Here is a 21,807-nt window from a genome sequence, read left to right as displayed (position 1 = left end):
TGGAGCAGGCGAGTGGCAGAAAGGCACGACCATATCCGCGGCCGATAGGAGGACAAAATACGAATCAGCGTGGGCTTACGGCCCAGAAGCATTTTGAAGAGGCTGGAATTTAAGCTTAGTTAATGTACTGTGCCTAACCAGCAAGCTCCAGCTCCAACAAGATAATTCCGGCCCACGCCCCACGTTTCCTTTCTTCTTTCTCATTCCCCTCCTTTTTCTGGAAACCATTAGCTTATCTACTAGTATGAAATGAAGTTCTTTCTGTAAAAAAAAGTATGAAATTCTGTGACCCTGGTTCGCCTTTTATTCCGTCCGTTCCTCCTTTCTTCTCCATCTTTTGTTGCACTACTTGTTAGGCACGTAGCCACATTTGGGGCAGCGGACATGCAGAGATGAATACAGGAGAGCTCATCACGTCGTCTGCAATGATATGTCCATCAATCTACAAACTAGTACTGACGCAATCACGGCTGAATTAGCCAACCCTCCCTATCTATCCGTCTGACCAGCACAGCCGTCCACGCGATAACATATAGTACTACAAGTCAACAACGCCGGGCCAGCTCGCGACTAGTCGCGCTGCGTTGTGCGTTCCAACTTCCTTCCACCAACCAGTCGGCCGGCACCTTCCCCCCCACCCTCCCGCCTAATCCAATCCAAATCTCGATTCGTTCGATCCACCCAACCGATCCCGTCAACGGCCGCGGATGGATTGGCCGGTGAGGTGACGCACCCGCACCTCCTTCCGTCGGTTGAAAACTTGAAACCGCCACTTGCGACTTGCCTCAAGCCCTGAACCTGAACCTTTACTCGTCAGTCGTCACGGCAACCAGGATGTGTCGAGAGCCCTACGCTACGCGTATCGCGGACGTGGTCTGAAGCGTGAGCTCGCCGGATTAGCTTGCTGCTGCTATAGTGACGGTAAACCAGGCGGCGGCCACTTCGAATTCTCTTTGCAGGAGCCGGTAATTTTGATTTTGTTCGATAGAGTTCTAGCTTCAAGATTTAATTAGTATTTAAAATTTGTAAAACAAAATAAAATAGTTTAAATATTTTTTAAAAAAATAAAAACAAAATATCACAATCAAATACCTTCTAACTATCATAGCTCTAGCTCAATAAATTTTTAGAGTTAAAAATAACTAGATCAATTTTTTTTTAAACTATAGCCATACCGAACAAGCTGTCTGGCTGTACCTTCGATCTCGTGGATTTTTTACTTCGGTTACGTATGCTGCTTGAATCCTTCGTTCCCAGAAAACATTCTTTCAGACACCCGACTTGTGTGTCTGGTCGTTTATGTACTAGGTAGCCATTTTATTTTTTTTAAAGAACCGACAGGAGAGTGGAGAGCTAGCCATTTTACTGAAGTCTGCAAAGTTTCAACGTGTCTCGTAATCCGGACATGCAGTTAGGTCAGGGTTCAAGAATAGCAGCTGTGTCTCTGTCCAATAGGAAGCTCAGCAATACAGCATCCGACCATCAACGATTTCAGTGGTAGGTTTCAATCTAGACTTGATCCAAGACATTAAGGGGTGTTTGGTTGCTCCTATATTTGAGCCTAGCCTATATTTATGAGTCTGATTTATCTCAGTCAGGCTTAGGATATGTAGTAGTAATTTATTTAGTTATCTATATTTGTTTAGTTTGAGCGAGAAGTGATTGTGTTTGGTTGTTCGTACGAAGACATATTGTATGAGAGAAAAATATATAAATAAGTATTATCATGGTATTTATTTTATGTTATTGTACCATTATAATCATTAGTTTATCTTATTAAGTCTTAATATTCTTTCAAATACATTAATATCACTCAATACGCCTTAATCACACACTAATAACATTATTAGCTAGGCATTATGCTGCATCCGACGAGTCTGGCTCTACAGAAACACATTTGCATCCCGTATATACAAAGCTAGGCTAAGTGCATGCATTTGCATCTCGAGAGCCAGGCTCAGGATGGCATGCAAACAACTAACCACCTACTGCCAGTATCACATAAGCCAGACTAAGTCATATGCAGACACCCAAATGCACCCTAACATACTAGGTGGTAGCCTACTACATACCCATCGCCTTATTATTTGGAGTGGAACCAGACGAGCCTGCAAGTAGGTATTTACGCCCTTAAAATGTGATATGAAAAGATTTTTCTCAAGAAAGATGCATGGCTAATTCTGTAATTCACAGGATATGCATGGCCACTAATCTACCAAATCCTAGACGGAAATCTCAAACGTGTCATCCCACGTCAACCAAAAAAATCCTCATCCAATAGAAAAGGGACGGTAAAAAAATCAAATGGATGGTGCAAATCGTCCGAGAATCGCAGACCCACAGTCCGACCCTCGGTCTCACTCGATCCTTCTCGATCCCCTTCCTCATTGCAACCACCGCACGCATTTTCCCTATGCAAGCCGTTGCCTTCCCCATATGCGACGATGCCCTTCGCATCCACCTGCGACGCATGCGAGTGGATGGTGGGGGTGGAGCATGGGTCTTAAGCCTTGGTATCCCTCGATATCCATAGTGGCGGCACACGTGGGTACACAGCGATGGCGTATCCTCTGCTTCTACGGCAGAGGCGTGCGCTCGTGGACAACGACGACTCACACTACGGCAGCGCTGCCTGTGGAGGACTTGAGATAGCAGCACAGAGAATTGGATCTGCCAACCGCCGCCCTCGGCTTCCATGGTGGGCCTCTCGCTGCCGTCGGCCTCCACGGCAGGCCTCTCACTGTCGGTCTCCACCCTCCGCTGGTCTCTACAGCGGTGGTGTGCGTGGGTGGATGACAGTAAGAACCACAGTGCTGCTGGCTCCGCCTCCCACCCTGCCTCCTCTTCCCACATCTTCTGCCGCCTCTACTCCTGCATTGTCCTCTACCACCCCTCCGCCTTCTGCTATGTGGGCCTCCTCTCCCTGAAAGTGCATCTAGCCCCTATGTGTGGTTTTGGTAATTAATGACAATACTTATGGACTAACAATGGTGTTGAGTTTGTTAGTATGTTGTTCCATAGGTGATGCATGGATGAGAGATATGCATGAGCTCTATGTGAATGGGGAGATTGAAAATGCATCAAGATAAATAAGCTTTAGGTGATGCTCGGGTAAGTGATGACAATACCTATGGATTAACAATCATATTAAGAATTGCTATTAGGTTATTATATAGAAGATGCATAATGATGAAGCATGGATCCTTTGAGAAATGCAATGAGTTCAAATAATTGCATCAAAAGTCATTAAGATTTTAGTGATGCTCATAAGAAGAAGAAGAAACTCAATAAGATTAGCAATAAGCTTGAAGACTAAGTTACTTGTGGAGATCAAGTAACTAAAGGTATGACTTGTTAATAGAGTTTTATGGACTAACCTATGTTCTATGTGTTTAAGAATGAGTGGGGTTAGGTTCTATATGAAGATTGACAATATGCATGAAGGCTAATAAGTTACTTGTGGAGATCAAGTAACTTAAGGTATAAAGTTATCATTTAGGTTTTATGGACTAACCCATGTGCTTTGTGCTTGAGAGTGAGTTGGGGTTAGGATCCATAAGAAGGTATAAGTTGAATTGAAATCATATGTGCTAAGAGTGAAGAACAAGAGTGGACTCCATATTTGATAAAGTGAATTCCTTGAAGATGTAGAATACAAAGTGGTTTTCTATGGTAAGACGGTGAAGGGTAAGTAAGACTCGGCTGTGATGGACCATCCGGTGGTGAAGGACAAGCAAATGGCTTGGCGCCGAAGGACCAAGGCGGTGGTGAAGAGCGAGTGAAGGCTTTGCGCTGATGGACCGTGCGAGGCCATGGGAAGCTATGGATGATTTACATCAATCATATGAAGAATCAAGAAGAGATGGAGTGAAGAATATATGGAAGTTGACAACCCTCAAGGTTTGAAAGAAAGAAGCGGTACTTGAAAGTTTTCAAATGCTCAAAGTGGTTCAAACGAGTTTTATCTTTGAATTTAAGTTTTATCTTTGAAAGTTTTCAAATACTCAAGTGTGACCGAGCTTAGAGAGGAAAGTGGTTGAAAGAGACCCGACTCCATCATTGGAGCTTCCTCAACGGAGACGTAGGATTCACGGTGGTGAATTCGAACTTCGGAAAATAAATCTTGTGTCTCCTCTCTCGTTCCCTTTCTTTTGAGTTCTTGCTCAATATTTGTGCATATTGCTCGATCTACTTGTTCGTGTGCAATTGATTGTAGGTTCTCCGTGGATCTATGTGGAATCATCACTTGGAACACACGATATCACTTGGTTTGAGCAAGAACTCTTTACCTGTACTTTAAATTCAATTTCAAGCCCAGTTCTGTACAGAACCTGGAGAATCCGGATCAGTACGAAGATTTCAGAAATGTACAACCCGGAGTATCCGGATTAACCCGGATACTCTGGTGAACAATGTTTTCAGCCTTTTTCAATTAATATTTTCTTACATATCTTTTGCTAGAATTGAATAATTTTTGTCCCTTTAGGATTGTAACTTCCACATATATCACAAGCCATCTTTTATATTCAGTTTTAGTTGTAATTGTTGCCTAACATTGCTCCTCTATTTATATTGAAATAACTGAAAATTGACAAATAAAGCATCAACTGTCATTGTCAGTGTATCAAGTAAAGGGGTACCCCGGCTAACAGACCCCACGAAGGGTGCAAACAGCCAGGGGAACATGCCTCCTAAAAAGCTAAATCAGTTGATGGATTACCATGACCAGTGCAAGGCCTCCAGCAACCAATCTCACTACGCCTTCACACGAACCCACGACCAGCCCCCCTGGTCACAGGACCGGATTGGACGTAACCCATCCGAAGCGCCTTTATTAGACACTCGCCCAAACACTTCTCTTCACCAGGCACCAGCTCCGATGGATAAGGTCGTGGGCGGTGCAGGGGGCGTTGTCCCATCCCGTAGCATTAAAAGCTACAGAATGAGACTCTACAGACTGGCGCAGCGTCGCACGGCAGATAGGACGTTGTCAGCCACCCGGCAGGGCAAGTGAACGTAAATGGTGCAAAGAGGCAAGTGGACGTGGACGGGGACAGCGCAGAGGCAAGTGGATGGGGACGGTGCAGAGAGGCAAGCGGACGGGGACGGTGCAGAAAGACATCATTCTGTCCTGTCACATTAAATGCAGCAAGATAAGGCTCTACGGGCTACGTAAAGACGACGCACAACAGCACGATATACAATGCCGTCAGAGCAAGTTACATGCCTGGTACTCTGTAATGATGATTTGAGTTAGACATTAGAATGAGCAGATGCCATCTGTGTAGGGCCCGCATGTAAGTTCTCCATCTCTCTACTATATAAAGGGATGATGACCCCGTCTGTAACAAGAGGAGATCAATTCTAGCAAATTGCTAGAACACCGTTTGTAACCAAGTGAGATCTACTATAACACAAACACATGACGTAGGGTTGTTATCCTTCGGGAGACCCGAACCTGTATAACCCCTGGTGTCCCTGAATCCATCATCTACACACAGACACACCCAGTCCCTGAAACACCGTTCACGCACCCACTCTCCAACATACTCTGGAATCACTATTAGGGATTTACCCTCGACAGTCATATATTAGTTTGGCAAAATTATGTGGATACTATCGCTATAGTGCTCATATTGGAAAATACCATCGGCAGGGCCCATATGTCATCCTCCAGCCGATGGTATTTTCCAACTTTTGTGATTTTTTGCGATGGTACCCAGCAAATTGCCTCTAGTAGTTTTCATCCATATGTTCAATTTCCTGCAGACAAGCTTGCATATTATATATCTATGCAAAATATTGGTAAACATCAAACATTCTATGGGTGATACAGGATAGAACTAATATCTTTAGATAAAAGTTGCAAAGTTGCTTTCAGGCTCAAATCTAACCAAAGAAGTAAGAAGATGACAATTTACGAGACTAATTTTTGGTGATATAGATTACTGTCGAGGGTAAATCCCTGATAGTGATTCCGGGGTATGCTAGACAGTGGGCGCGTGGACGGTGTTTCAGGAAACAGGTGTGTGTGCGTGTGTTCAATGGACTAAGGGACACAAGGAGTTATACAGGTTCGGGTCTCCCGGAGGATAATAGCCCTACGTCTTGTGTGTGTTATGAATGATCTCAGTTGATTATAGATGATGTTTTTCCTAGTTTCCTGCTCCTACCTTTGGAACGAGGCTCTCATCCCGTTATATAATAGGGAGAAGGAGCATTTACATGTGGATCCAAACATAAAGGCCTCTACTCATCCTAATATCTAATCTAGACCATCATTGAGGAGGATCAGGCATGCCCACTTGCTCTGAGGGAACCATGCGTCTAGTTGTCGTGCATCTAATCCCAAGGGACAGGACAAGGTCCTTTTGTGCCGACTCCATCCACTTGCTTGATCGGGCTGCTGATGACGTCCCATCCACTGTGCACCGCTGTGCTGGTCTTGCAAAGTTCTGTCCCGCAGCATTTAATGCTACAGGACGGGATAGTGCCTTTCTGCGCTGACCCCGTCCACATGCCTGGTCGGGCTGTTGACAACGTTTCATCCGTCGTGCACCACCATGCCGGCCTGCAAAGTTCTATCCCGCAGTATTTAATGCTACGGGACGGGACAATGCCATTCGGCGCCGACCCCGTCCACTTGCCTGGTTGGGCTACTGACAACGTCCCATCTGCCGTGTGGTGTTGCATTCAATGCTATGGGATGGGTCAATATCCAACTGTGTCGTCCATGACTTCGTCCTCTGGTGCTGGTGCTTGGGGAAAGAAAACACTTGAGTGGATATTAGCGACTGCGCTCTGGATAGGTTGTGTCGAATCTGGCCCTACGACCAGTGGGGCTGGTCGCGGGTGTAAGCGATTGTATAGGGAGACTGGTCGAGCTGACGTTTAGACTGGTCGTTGTGGTCGCACGATCGATGAGACTTTGGGGAGTACGTAGCTCTAGTTGTTAGGTCCCTGCGGAGCCCGTTAGTTAGGGTACCCCTTTACTTAATACACTAACAATTACTGAATACTAATACACTAAGTTATTTAAGGAACCATTATTTTCTTTCAGGTCAAATTACTACAAACATCTAGGTAGCACCAAAAAAAAAAAAAGATAACTAACCTCCAAAGGTTACTTTGCATAGCATTAAAACCGATTATCCATGTTTTTAAATTCGCCGGTCCTATTGCTTAACTTAAACCTTGAATAATTAGTGAGTTCTTTGCATTTAGCTATGTTTTATTTGCAAGGAGAGGAGTGATAAGTACAATTCATGTTCACTGTTCTTTACTTCGGTTGCTGTGCAAAGCTAGCTTGCCTTTAATCCTCATTTCACTTATTTATGTAGTTCATTTTTTAATCACACTAAACATGTTCGATGAAATGCTCTTTAGGGAATATATTATGGAAATATTTAGATTTAGATTTGTCTGCTTCCTAGGGTTGCCATGGTTTCAGTTGGTACTAGAATTGCTATGTAAATTTGTATAATGCAAGTTACAACTCATTGCGTGTCTATTGTTCCATGTGTTACAGCATATATGCTTTGCCAAATTTGCCATCTATGCTTCTCTTTCAGTTTTATAGCTCAATCTTTTGTATAAAACTACAGGAGCCCAAATTTCTTTCTGCCCATATGTGAGATCTGAATTCCTTGAAGCCAAATATTGATAGTAAGATATTACTTTTATCAGCTCCTAGAATATACGTCCTTACATACTTTCCAACTCCGATGCCACTTTGTTTTCGTCAAAACTGACTATTTATGTAGTCAAATTTTAGTGCACCAGTCTAGAGTCCTCTTTGAAATTTTTTAGTGCTAATAAAAAAGCATATCCAAAACATTAAGTGTAGATGCCAAATTCAGACTGAAATTATTGAAATGTTGTCACACATATGGTAATTTCATCCATAATATAGGGCAATATTGACTATATAATATCTTGCACAATGACTTCGCCCTTTTGGGAATCCACTCAGGCTTCTATGTCTTTTCTACCAAAATTGGCTAAAGTTCAATAAGACAACATATGTAAAATTTCACAATATAAGGCTAGAGAACAAAAAGATGGAACTAGCAAATGAGCTGCTATAGCTAGATAGTTGCCAAAGAAGTTGGGGATCCGTGTCTAAGCCTTTTCTTTTGCTTCTTAGAATGAACAATTATAGACTATAAAATGGCACTTGCCATGCCTATGAATATTACTCCAGCCAGCTAAAACCTCTTCTTGAATGATGCCTTTTCACTCTCATCTTTTCATTTATATCTTCTTGGGTGGACACATGTCCAAGCTTCACACAACATTTATAATATAGAAAAAAGATGTAAAACTTTACATGTTGTAATTATACGCATTTTCATGTAAGCTTGCTTAATGATAATTTGGATGTCCTTCCTGCAAAATTGTTTGGTTTGAGAAAAATAGCACTTCTCTAATTTAATAATTCTAACATGCAACTAATTCTAAAATATTGAATCAAGTAATTTTTGCAGCTCTGTAATGTGGTTTAAACACTTTGGTCACTGAGCTTGACAAGTGAACCTTTGTTTGTAACTGGAACTTAAAAAATCTAAACATCAACACTGCTTTGTACACTGATATACTGAAACCCGACAGTAACATTTCATTTCCTGTAACTTATTGCTCATGAAGGAAATATTTTTGTGTAGATTAACTTGATCATGTTAATCAGATGAACCTTCAGATTGCCCAGCTCGGTACAAAATAGATACATGAATTGGAAACTTGCTCTTCACGAACTATTTACCATTTTTTTTTATGTTGAACTGCTTTCATAATCTATGTTATAAATTCTTGATGTTTACAAACATTACGGATGCCTACCGTCTCAGTTGCAGGAAAAATCCCCTATGTCATTCCCTTTGTTTCTCCCAACTCTGCAGAAAAATGAAATATGACGAACTAGCAAGTAACATTTCTATAAGATGCATTTATTGAATTTGCATGATTAAGGCTGCTTTATACGTAGATAGCTCCTCAATTCTCCATGAGTAATTGTCTAATTTTGAGTCAGTGTTAGGTTCAATATTTGTGGCAAAACTAAACCTAATGTCTGTTAGTTGCACTTTTGTATAAAAAATATGCGTTGTGAACACATTCACAAAGGAAATGCCATACCCAAATGTGCAATCTAATGGATTGCTCTTTGGTTTTTCTTTTCAAGCTAAAACATTGGATAATTGTGAAAATGCCAAAGTGACATAGTTACTACATTTGACAAATTCATACCTACGATCACTACAGCAGCACAATGACGACAACGATTCTTGATATAAAAGTTCCACTTCTGTTTCAATCCAGACCTACTTTTGTTTCAATTCAGACATACACTAATCGTAGATAGAGCTTGTGCTTCATATGTGATTCTACTCGTGGAAATTCGGATAACAAGAATAGAGATAATTTATGCATTTCTATATTCTTTTACTCCAAACATCATACATTTCAATATTGTCTATAGATCTGGACCCATTTCAATATTGTCTTTTTAACTATGGGATTGAAAATATGCATCATATTTGTATATTACAACAGATCATATCCTGCCTATTTTTGGACCCATATGAATGTAAATATATCCTAAAACTTTTACATGTATCCAAAGTACATCTAATATCGCAAAATATATTTGTATATCTGGGTCATGCAAAACATGGTCTTGAAGGCCGCAAGACATTATCATAGATAAAGAGGCAAATGAACTGCAAGATACAATATATTATAGGCAAAGTAATGATTTATAAATTCAGATGTAGTATAAGAAGTCAGAAAGGCATTCCCAAGCATTCCTATCTTTGTGAAATTATCTAACGTTTGATAGTTCTGTACTTATATTTGCAGATCATTTTGCCCGATTTCATTCATGTATTCGTGTGAGTCTGTTTCAGGCTTCAACCTCTATTCAAGTGTCAGCTAAGTGTAGAAGCTATATGCTTAATCTATATCAAGCAAAATGCTCCTGCCATGGTTCGTTAAAAAAATATTTCTAAGTAAGTGGATCTGTGTTGTAAGTAAATTAATAATTCATATGTAGCAATGACATAATTCGTTCACTAAGATCAGACATAGCCTCTCAATAAAGAGAAGAACTAATTACTATGTATCATTAATATAATCAATTTACAAAGATCAGCCATAGCCTCACGATAAAGACCGTTGGTAATAGGGTTACCACATGCCAGCACCAGGGGCACGCGCAATTTTCTAGGCAAAAATCAAAAAATAGGCAACAACTGCCACCGTATTTACCAAAATAGATAACATATCAGTGTATTTGTAAATGTAGCATTTGTATTCGACACCTCAAACACCGAAAAATCGATTATGGTACCGGAGGAACTGAAAATTGATACGATGAACAGTGCCGTATTCGGCACCTCATGTGATGAATACAGTCAGATCCTGCTCACATCGCATTGTGTCGCTACTTTCGGTGTGCCCAATGGCGTCGTGCCATGTTGTTTCGCTTTGTCGGTTTTTGAACCCACGCGTTGTTGTCCCTAAACCCACGCGTTGTTGTCCCGGCGTTAATTAGTTAGCCCCTACGCTGTCGTGTTTTGCTATAAGATGAGAGCGGGCTACTAAGGAGCCGCAGTACGAGCAGAGAAGAGACAAGCAGTGTGAGCAAGGGAGGAGAGGAGAGGAAAAGCAGCAACAGAATACGTGGAGAGGAGAAGCAGCACGAGGTGAGGAGTAGCAGCAGCGCGAGGAGAGCAGAATCAGCCCAAGATGAAGAAGAGTAGTAGCGCGACGTACAATAAGTACTTAAATTATGTATTTAATTAATACTTGCAGCAATAATAGTAATTATAGTAAGTAGATTGTTTAATCTATTCAATTATATTTGTTTAATTATTTGCTTAGTTTGATTGTATGAATTTGATTATTTGCTTAGTCAGTGTAATAGTAATTAGCGTGAATTTATATAATAGTAATTATTTGCTTAGTCAGAGTAGATTGTCTGATAGTAATTAGCATAAATTTGATTAGTCGGTGTAATTAGATTATTTAATTAGTTTAAGAACATGATGACTTAGTGGTAGCACTTTGTGCTAGTGGTGGTATTGGGTGGTGGCTTAGTGTATGCATGCTCTCCATAGGTGTAAGAAGGGTGTCGGTGTAATGAGAGGAAAGAGAGAAAAAGAAAGGAAAAAAGAAAAGTAAATGATAAAAAATAAATTTTAGAAAGAAGCAAAAAAAAAACTTGGGTTGGACAGAAGAATTTGATTAAAATTACAATGCACCAAAAAAATGTCAAACTGAAAATTTTAATTAATAGCGGTGTGCGTCTGTTTAATTAATATTTTAATTCAATCTATTAAAATAGTGGTACGCACAAGAACTCTTGCCCTTAGTTAAAAAAAAGAAGCAACTATAAAGTCAAATAGAGCAATATTTTTAGTGTCTTCTACTCACCGTAGACTAGTTCCTTTCTCTCTTCGGCTCATCCATCATAAAGAAATCTATGAATAGGTTAATAGTGCATTGTAAAATGTAAGCACTGAAATTTTGCTAGAAACTATAGGTATAATAGTATTCACCGTAAAAAGGAGATGATCACCCAGGTTGAGAGCGGCTTGTTGATGCTTGTCACTCTTGGAAGAGTAAATGTGATGTAAAGAAATTTAGTAAAACTAGCTTCTAAAATAGTTTTAAAGTCAACTTATAATGAGATTGAATATTTGGTCAATATAACTTCATGTTAGTTTAATTAATATTTTAATTCAATATTAAATATTAATTTCATTTGAATTCAATATTGATGATTTAATTAGCATTGTTAATTACTTAAATATTTAGCATTGTTAAGTATAATACTATTTAATTTGCATTGCTAATTTATTTATTATTTATCGAGGGACATAATTAGTTGTGTATCGTACATATATCTAAGTAGTTACTTTATTATATGTACCTTTATTTAGCACATACAATATGACTTTTCATATTTATTATGAAGAACGTCTAGCAGTTTTGCACTGGAGTTTCGTAACAATTCAGAACTGCCAGCACATAGAGAGGGAGGTTCGTAACAATTCAGAACTACCAGCATATAGAGAGTTCGGTTAAGGTACCTAATGACCTGGATGGTCTAAAATCACATGTTATAAGTCTTTTGCGTGTGAACTAGCAATCTCATATTATTGTACTGGAGGGTGTGCGATTGTTGTCCATACGTTGTTCGATACGAGAAGGAACAACGCATGAGCTTTGTACTCATGAAAAAGCATTAGAGGAGAACTTTGATATTAGGGTATAGCGTAGGGGACACTGTGCAGCAATGTCAACTTGGACCTCACGAGGTGAAGTGCAGATGCAATAAGTCAAAATTGCATCGTATCATGTGCTCGCATGTCTTAGTTTCTTGCAGGGATATGGGCAACAATGACATATCACAGTACGTAGCACCATATTTCACGATCGATGCATTAAAAGCACATGGCTTCCATAGATGCGACCCTTCAACATCAGAAACAGCTACAAAGCGAGCGAGAGGCATAAGTGGGTACCTTATCGCTAAGCACGACGTACGGATCCTGAAAGGCCTAGAGCCACGAGGCTACAAGGTGACATGGATAAAGTAGATGCTGTCGATGGCCTATGCAAGTGCAAACATTGCAAACAACTTGGTCATGGTAGGAGAATATGTCCGACTTGGCAGTAAACTATCAAGTTGCTACCGAACTGTAGTGTATTATAGTTGTTGCATTTTAGTTTTTTTTAAGTTATTCGCAATCATAGTTTGTATTCTAAATTGTTATTAACCTATTAGTCATACTACTTATTTTGTAATATATCATTTAATATTGACATCACATACGATATTTTTTATTGAACCATGAAGCTTGTTATTCATCTATTTATTGAACTATGAAGCTTATGATATATTCTAATTTGTTATTCACATACTTACTGAACCATGAAGCTTGTAATATATTCTAATTTATTATCCATCTACTTATTGAACCATCTAGCTTGAAATCATTGTCGTGGCTCATGGTGATCTTCCCGAGCTTCTTCAAAAGTAGTACGACAAGAATTATAAGGGACAGATGGTTTTAACAGGGCAGCAGGTACCATGATTATATGTGCTTTTTAATTGCCATCATAATTTGCTGCTAACTTAGTACATGTATCGGATACCTTTTGCAGTTGCTTCCGTTGTGAGTCTGGAGTGTCCATACGATTAAGGAGTTAGACCCTCGATTCAACGAGTGACTCGCACGGGCAGGACTACTACTTTTCACTCTCATGATGGCTAGAGCTCCCATGGCGGGTGGTAGCAGGACATCTCTCCCGCTAATTGAAGATCCACTACTCATAGGTCTCGTTGACCGATGACGTCCTAAGACGCACATGTTTCACTTTCTTTTTGGCGAGGTGGTCGTAACATTGAGGGATCTAGCCATCCTGACCGGGCTGCCAATCAGGGGCGCCCCGTTAGTAGTTTCACGACCAGTAAAGTAGCAGTGGAAGGGTTATATTGAGGGTAGGTAATTATTTATTATGTAATACACTTAAAATATTGTAGTGCTATTTAAGCTTCATTGACCCTTTGCATCTTATAGGTTTGGTGTGCAATATTACAAGAAGGACGTTGGCCTCTCCATATCCTGGATTCATGGGCTGCCACAGTTCGATCCATTCCCACTGGATGCGGACGAGGCTATAGTTATATAACACTATGAGGTGTACTTGTACGTCTTGTTGTGAGGCATCTTGTTCTGCAACACGGTAGGCGATTATGTCATCTGCCATATTATATGGTTAGTGAGTTAGCTCACGTCACATCCTTATAAGTCGACATCTTACAGTTATAGATTTACTATGTTGGCTGCCACCTATAGAGGATTGTGTGGTGCGATCCAGCGATCAAAGAAAAAGAGAACAGTTACAGGCTGTTTACACCTCTTACAACTATGGAGCTGAGAGTACATCTCAGTTTGTCAGCCTTGGGTGCTTAAGAGCTACTATCTAGTCCCCATTTTCGACGGCATACCAAGCTGAGATGGAGTCAACAGCAAGATCATGGTAGCTACTCTCGGGTGATCAGTGATTTGAACGTTCTTAGCTCCAATCTCGTAGAGTGGGATCCATAGTGTATGGCACGAGTGACCGAAATTGTAACTGAAGGGCTTATCGTATCATATTATTGGCTTGACTCAGACTTATGGATGATCAAATACTTCTTATTGTACATGAACAATGTGTAAGCATATTCTCCTGAACGTGTACAGAGACAGTTCGGGTACCGACAGGTGATGCTAGTACCTCCCTCACGAGACGCCGGTTGGGCACACGAGTAAGTGTGTTATTGTATGTAGCATTAATACCTTTGGTTATCTATATTAATAAATTATAATTTTTTTGTCACATACAGGATGAGCGTATAGGGGGCAGAGGCATGCGGGACTTGGCATCCGTGAATGTCAAGCACATACAAAGGTGGATATAGTTAGCCGTAGTGGATGTTGTCGTTCTTGCTGAACAATATGACGATGTCACATACTAGGAGTACCTTTCGTAGTACCATCCGTGCACGCGTGCCATCTTACTCAGCAAACTTGTAAAGTCAGGCCCAAACCCTTCCCCGAGGATCATGCCCACATTCTTCATGTTATGGTAAGTTGTGATACTTATAACAATTTTATTGTTAAATCTCTGTATTAATGATGTGACTATCATCTTATATAGACCAAAGAGGCGTACAAGATGCATACACAGGCGGAGCAAACTTGTGAGGAAGCAAGCGGATCATCAACGCGGAGGGATCAGAACCCTCTCTGAGACTACATGAGGACGAGAAGGTCTCTCTTCCTGCCTGCTATACGTGGTTTAGGTGGTTGTACCACATGTTAGAGGGGTATGACCTACCAACCACGGACACGTCTCATGCCTCCCATAACAGGCGTTCATCCAGTGCTCGTGACAAACCTGTTCGGGCACAGTCGTGAGATGCAACTTATGCTTTGGAGCATCGTGAAAAGTGCAGGCAGGCTCTTGCGCCTGAGCAGCGTACACTAGGTTCATATGCCCTGTAGTGGATACAACCTCCTCAGTCTACGCTGACACCTCCGCCTACAACATTGACTCGTCACGAGGACATCGTTGACTGCATGCAGCAGACGTCTGGCTGGAGCGGCACGTATGATTTTGACTAGCCTGCTGTAATGTAGGTCGCCAGCTTCACCGAGCTCCTCAGCACATAATACTCTCATCAAAGCACGTTCTAAGACGTCCATACTACTGTATGAGGATTTTTCATTATAATACATAGAGTTAGTGAGATGAGATATATATTTGATGAGAGTCTCACATGAAAGGACGATGACGATGAGGAGCAAATAACACTAGGCCAGTGAGTCGGTAGTACGCGCACGAGCAACAGGAGAAGAAAACCCAGAGTTTCTAGTGCTTTCCAGGTGAATTACAGTACTATATCGATTTTGGATTGCATCCAAGCCTGTTGTACGGAGTAGATTGCACTGTACTTCTTCCGCTATCAACAGCGCTGTGGGTTGGACCTGTAATCTGCGGCGGCATCTCTCTTTTTCAGTATTTCTGTCGTCGGAGCCAGCTCAACAATAATGGAGAGGCACTTCGGAATAAACGAAAGAAGATGAAGACGACGAGAAAAGCCGCGTAGGTCCGGCAGATGGATGCTGAGGTATATACGTTTGCATATATGCATGCTACGTGTGTTTCTCTTGTACACTAGAAAATTAGGCAAAAATTTAAAAATACGCTATAAACACTATCGTATTTATCAAAATAAATATTATATCAGCGTATTTATAAATCTAATATCTGAATTCGGTATCTCAAACACCGAAAAATTAATTTTGATATCTAATGCATTGAAAACTCCTGTATTCAGTACTGAGGGCTGAATACAACACTGTTTATTAAAAAGTTACCTATATAAAGATATTAAATAAATAAAAAATAACGATAAAATTATATTAAAATAAATTTACACACATTCACTTATCCGGTTCCTTTTGTTATTTATTCGTTGGTGCTCTAATAAAACTAAATTATGCTATTACACTCTATTCAGCCATACTATCACCAGTAGGTATTGTACTATATACAGAAAGATGACATAAAATGACACACATTCATTCATCAAGTTTCTTTCTTTATTTATTCACTTGTGCCTAATGAAAAAAAATTGCTACTGTATTTTATTTAGCCCTGAAATGATACACGACAAGACGCGACGTGAGGGACGAAGCAGGGTCGGCCTATATTTGGCAACTGAGATGTTAAATTCGGCACATAAAGTATCAAATATAGAGAGTTTTCGATACCTGAGGTGCCGAATATGATGAACAGTATTGAATTTATGACCTCAGGTGCCGAATACAAGAATTTTCAGGCCCTGTTTGTTTCAGATTCTGAATTCTAGATTATGCTCCATAATCGAATTATGCAAATAAATGGGCGAATTCTGGAAGCAGATTACAGCAATATAAACCTAGATTGTGGCACAATCCACAATCCACCTCAGAGTAGCTTCTACAATCCACAATACAGAATCTAGATTCTCACAATCCACAGGGGAAACAAACAGGTCCTCCGTGTCTTAGGTACTAGAATTAATTTTTCTGTGTTTGAGATGTCGAATACAGATACTAGATTAGTAAGTATACCAATATATTATTTATTTTAATAAATATGATAGTGTTTGTTACATATATTTGATTTTTTTCCTAATTTTCTGTGTATAAGAGAAGCACACGTAGCATACATATATGCAAACGGATATACCTCAGCATCCATCTGCCGGACCTACGCGGCTTTTCTCGTCGTCTTCATCTCCTTTCGTTTATTCCGAAGTGCTGCTCCATTATTGTTGAGCTGGCTCCGACGACAGAAATACTGAAAAAGAGACGTGCCGCCGCAGATTACAGGTCCAACCCACAGCGCTGTTGATAGTGGAAGAAGTACAGTGCAATCTACTCCGTACAACAGGCTTGGATGCAATCCAAAATCGATATAGTACTGTATTTCACCCGGAAAGCAATAGAAACTCTGGGTTTTCTTCTCCTGTTGCTCGCGCGCGTACCGACTCACTGGCCATCGCCGCCGCCGCGCACATTTCGCTACCGTCCGCGCACGCCGCGCCCCCTCGTGAAACGTCAGATTTCGCACGGCGCGCGGCGCGTCCGGACATGGGGAGGTGTGGAGGCAAGGACGCGTCTCTGGATGCATCCATGGGTCCGGCCGGATGCGCGGCGAGCAGGGGGAAAAGCCGAAAAAATATCGCCCGAACAGCGACGCGTACGGCGTATCTTTGGATGATCGCGGGCTTCACATGCCACCGCTCGGCTCGGCTTCGCTTCCGTCCGCGTCGGCCACGTTCCCGCGCCTGGCGCGCAGCCGGGACTGGTAGTCCACCCGTGGTCCACGCGAAAATTTGGCTCGTCGCACATGATTTTTTTTTTTGGGCGCCGCGCGATCGTGGCCTGTCGCTTTCGGCGGATCCGCGCACGATTCGGTCGGGTCCGCTACGGATCGTGTTGTTATCACCCGCCCTTATCGGCTTGGGGTCATACGAATACGATACGAAGACCGCGAGCGTGGCGCGCCTTTTGGGTGACGGCTTTGGTCGAGAATCGTGACGGCTTCAAGGTCGTCTTCTGTGGATAAAATGCAATACTAGTAGTATTCCATATTCTACGCACGAGCTAGGTGGTCAGAGCGGTTGGTTTCGTCGCGGAGACGTTTCATCGTTTGAACGCACAAACTAGAGAAAAATATCACCTGGCTAAGCCTAGGTCGCAGTCTTAGCGCACAACAGAAAGAACCAACGGGAAGAGTCGTATTAGTTGAGCTCGATATCGAACTTGTTTGAATAGTTTGGAAGGAAATGAAGAAGACTCAACCTTCCAACACAAAGTCATGAATTTTACTCTGGAGTGAGGCAGGTGGACCATACCGGGCACAACTTTTGAAGATTTTAAGCTTGTCGACCACGATAAGCTTGAACGAGTCCAAACCAGGATAAGGATCAGAGAGCATCACGATATCATGGGTACAGGTTCGTAGCAGTCATTCCTTGATTAGAATTTTTTTTTAAGACTATTTCTAGCGGTTACTCAAAATTTTCATCCAAAAATATTATTACAGTATCTTCTATCACTATTACAGCATTCCTTATTTTTTTTTATCTCAAACAGCTACCATATTTCCTACCTTCTACCTTCTTTTTCTCTCTCCAGTCCCGCTGTCAACCTCCGTAAAAAGTACTGCTACAGTGAGTCAGCCTGTAGCAGTACTCAGTACGCGACGGCGTTTTTCTCCCCCTCGGACTCACTGCCAGCCTCCGTAAACAGTACTGCTACAGTGTTGCTACAGTATTACAAATACTGTAACATCCGAATCTGTAAATTTGAAGACTCTGCTGAAATTGGACTAAGAAGAAAAGCACAAAGCTAAATATTCGAATCAGAGCGCGTAATTGACTCGAGGACAAAAGGGGAAAACAAAGGCGAGAAAAACAAGGTGAAGCATGAGCATATGGATGTCTGGGTCGACGGGACTTGAAATAACGTAGGGGACACTATTAAAATATCTAACTATTTTCCTTTTATTTCGTTTTTTTAATTTCTTTTTTTAATTTTTTTTTATCTTTAATAGTTTCTATTTGAAAGAATTTATAAAGGAAAAAAGATAATCTTATCCTAAACAAAATATCATTGAGAATTTTTTTTGAAAGAAACCGTGAATTAAACTATTAAAATATTAAAAGAAATAAAAATTCCTCTGTGAAGGAATTCTAACGGAAAGAATACGTTGCGCATGATCTTAGCAGCCTTTGGCAAGCGGCCAAACACACATGCGGACACGAGCGACTGTCGCCGGTTTTCTTGGTCCGGCCGACCTGTGGCCGTGTCCCAGGAAATGCTCCTGCCATGTGTCCACTCACATTTTACTCAAACTATCTAGGATATGAATACGTGGATGTATCATTTTGGTACTGCTGAACGAATATACCAGTAATGATATCGGATGAGATAAAAAGTTATCTGTTAATTTTGTCTCTATATTGCTTCAATTATTTTTATTAATAAAATAGATATTATATCTGTAACCGGTAACGAGATAGATGAAGTACAAAGATGGATGATAAAAAGTATAAAATAATCGAATTTTAAGGTTTCTTATTAAATATGAGGAAAATAGAGGAAGATGTGATGCGATAATAAATTCATATTTTTATACCGTAAAGACTTAATAAACTAGTGCTGTATGTCTGGGTTAGTGGCAGACGACGTGTGAGGTGTCGTTTGTTTTGTTCACTGAACATGCGGCTTGGCTCGTAGGCTCGTTAGCTGGATCGCGCGACGGGTGTCCACTTCTGAGCAGCTCATCAGGTTAGATCGAGTTCTTGGTTACTGCCCTTAACCCTGACTAACACTTCAGGTCTTAAATAACACTAATAAAAAATACAGGGCGTTAAGACTCAAAAACAGTACCTTGATACTCCTATCGTTGGTGTCAAATGCGCAAAAAATCCTTCCCTTTTTTCATTTCAAAAGTGCATAAAAATTATATTGCCAATTCCATTTTAGTTATATTCTTTGTTCTTAATGTTAATAAAAAAAAGAAGAAAATTCTTGTTTTTTCTTTCTAAAATTCGATATAGGCTGAGAGACAATCAGATATATTTTGTCTTCAGCAGGCATTTCCGTATAGGACTTGTTAGAATAAAACAAGCAGGTTATATAAAAAAAATTCTTTTTTTTTGATTATTTATCAACAAAGCAAAAAGGTTCTTATACGTGCATTTATAGGGAAATCAGCAACGTTAACCATCACTAGTAATTTGGTGAGCTCCAACTCATATTTTGAGCCAGCCATACGCATGCTACTTTTCACTTTGACTCCCTTGCAGTGGAAGCCAAGGAGCAACATAGCGAAATCACAGGTGTGATGCGAAAAACCGTACACGTTAGGTCCCCGGATTCTCTTTTGGCTGAAAGACGATATTGTTAACGGGGATAAAATGGTCCAGAACCAAGAGTAAAAATGACACTTGTAAGCTAAGATTGTTGTCTATCTTACGTAAATTTGCAGCCAACTTCCGACCCCCTGATGTTCGACTCACACTGTTGGTATGCAGCGCTTCTGTCCCAAATTAGGGGACAGCAAAAGAGTATTACCTGGCGCCCGTCAGGGACTAAAGTATTGGTGTGTGATCAACAGAATGGAATTATTGCTATGAAATTTCCGCTCCCCAGGCTCGTTTGCAGAGGAAAAAACATCACAATTCAAATTTTCATGAAAAACCTGCAATCTAACCCAACCACCTCCGACTTATCCTGCGAAAAGAAAATAAAAAGAATCAGAACCCAACAACAGCGCGCCGCGTGTCCTTGCTCGGCTCCCCACCTAAACAAGTGACACGACGAAGCATCAACTCCACCATGAAAATTCACGGCCCACAAGTCAGGCTCAGACCCAACCTGCCAAAGAATTCACGGGTCACATTCAGGAAACTGAGAAGATAAGATCGGATCAGGGCACCAGAAGCAGAATCTGGCAAAGGCATGCGGAAGTGGCCAACCAACTTTCACTCTTTCTAAATGCCAGTTTTTTATTCAGAGAAAACCCGGGACAAAGGCACAAACCATGACGATGGGTAATGTCAGTGTCCTTAAAAAACCTAACAATAGGCACAGCCATGTAGACACAACAAAATGGTGATGTCACTGATGCAAGTAGCGCGCATTATACCAGTCAAAGGGCACTACGCCGTGTTTGAATTTGGAAATAAGGCACCTAGCATTATCCCGTCTCGGCTATATATATATATACCCCCTCCTACCAGCCCTCGCAAAGGTCAAAGAGAGGAAGCAAGAGGAGTTGAGGAAGAATATAGATATCCATACACCACACATACCTTTTCTTGCCATTTCTTGGGTTCCAGAAATCTCAAGTCGCAAGCATGGGCAGGTTCAGCGGTGCTACAGATCTCCCGGTGTACCGTGAAGATGAAGATGACGAGTTGTTCGAGACATCGTCTTCCATCTCCGGTGACTCGGAAGATGAGGACCAATTTTCAGATGGCGAGGGCGCTGGAGCTCAAGAACACCAGTTTATGCAGCAGGAGGCTTCCCCGACGCAGCAGCCGATGCGAAGATTGAAGTCTGATAGCCTCTACGATCTGTCATCTATGATGGCACAACTCCCTGTCAAGTAAGATCCTGAGAATTTTTGCATGCATCAGTAATCTACAGAAGAAATACGAGTATAGACCATATCAAAAGGAAAATTTTCTCACCAAGAATTGTGTTGTTCTATGTAGGAAAGGGCTATCCAAATACTATGATGGGAAGTCTCAATCATTCGCGTGTATGTCTGAGGTGAGATGCCTGGAAGATCTACGCAAGAAAGAGATCCCCCACAAGAAGATCAAATCATCCAAGAGCTATGTAGCACTAGATGGAGACCAGGACTGTCATATACCTAGTCCTAACAGCAGAGCAGTAGCCAAGAAGCCCTCCGGAAGTTCTTGCGCAAATCTGATGGCTCGAAACAACAGCAAAAGCATGCTTTACAGACCTCCCGCAATTCCTGTAAACAAAAGTGGATACCATCAGTAGACTCTTGGACATCATTGAAATTGTTTCTGTCCAGGGTCTCACCTCTGTTCTTTTTTCTTTCTTGAGGGATTTTGTTGACAAGCGTATTAGCCTGTCACATATGTAAGAGGTTTTCCTTCTCTGCAGTCAATAGAGTACCTCGTTCATCTTGTTCATGAAGGCATTGATTCTTGTAAGT

The 21,807-nt window shown here is 41.2% G+C and overlaps 1 protein-coding gene across 1 annotated transcript; it reads left to right on the top strand.

Annotated features, from left to right (window-relative positions):
- Positions 1-20,845: 20,845 nt before the first annotated feature.
- LOC133920048 (protein OXIDATIVE STRESS 3-like) lies at positions 20,846-21,784 on the top strand. Its single transcript, XM_062364680.1, has 2 exons — positions 20,846-21,222; positions 21,332-21,784. Exons 1-2 carry the CDS (start codon positions 20,972-20,974, stop codon positions 21,627-21,629), a joined length of 549 nt encoding a protein of 182 aa, XP_062220664.1. The 5' UTR covers positions 20,846-20,971; the 3' UTR covers positions 21,630-21,784.
- Positions 21,785-21,807: the final 23 nt, after the last annotated feature.

The sequence above is a fragment of the Phragmites australis genome, chromosome 1 (genome assembly GCF_958298935.1).
Source record: "Phragmites australis chromosome 1, lpPhrAust1.1, whole genome shotgun sequence".
Taxonomy (NCBI): domain Eukaryota; kingdom Viridiplantae; phylum Streptophyta; class Magnoliopsida; order Poales; family Poaceae; genus Phragmites; species Phragmites australis.
This window is presented reverse-complemented; position numbering and strand designations above follow the sequence as displayed.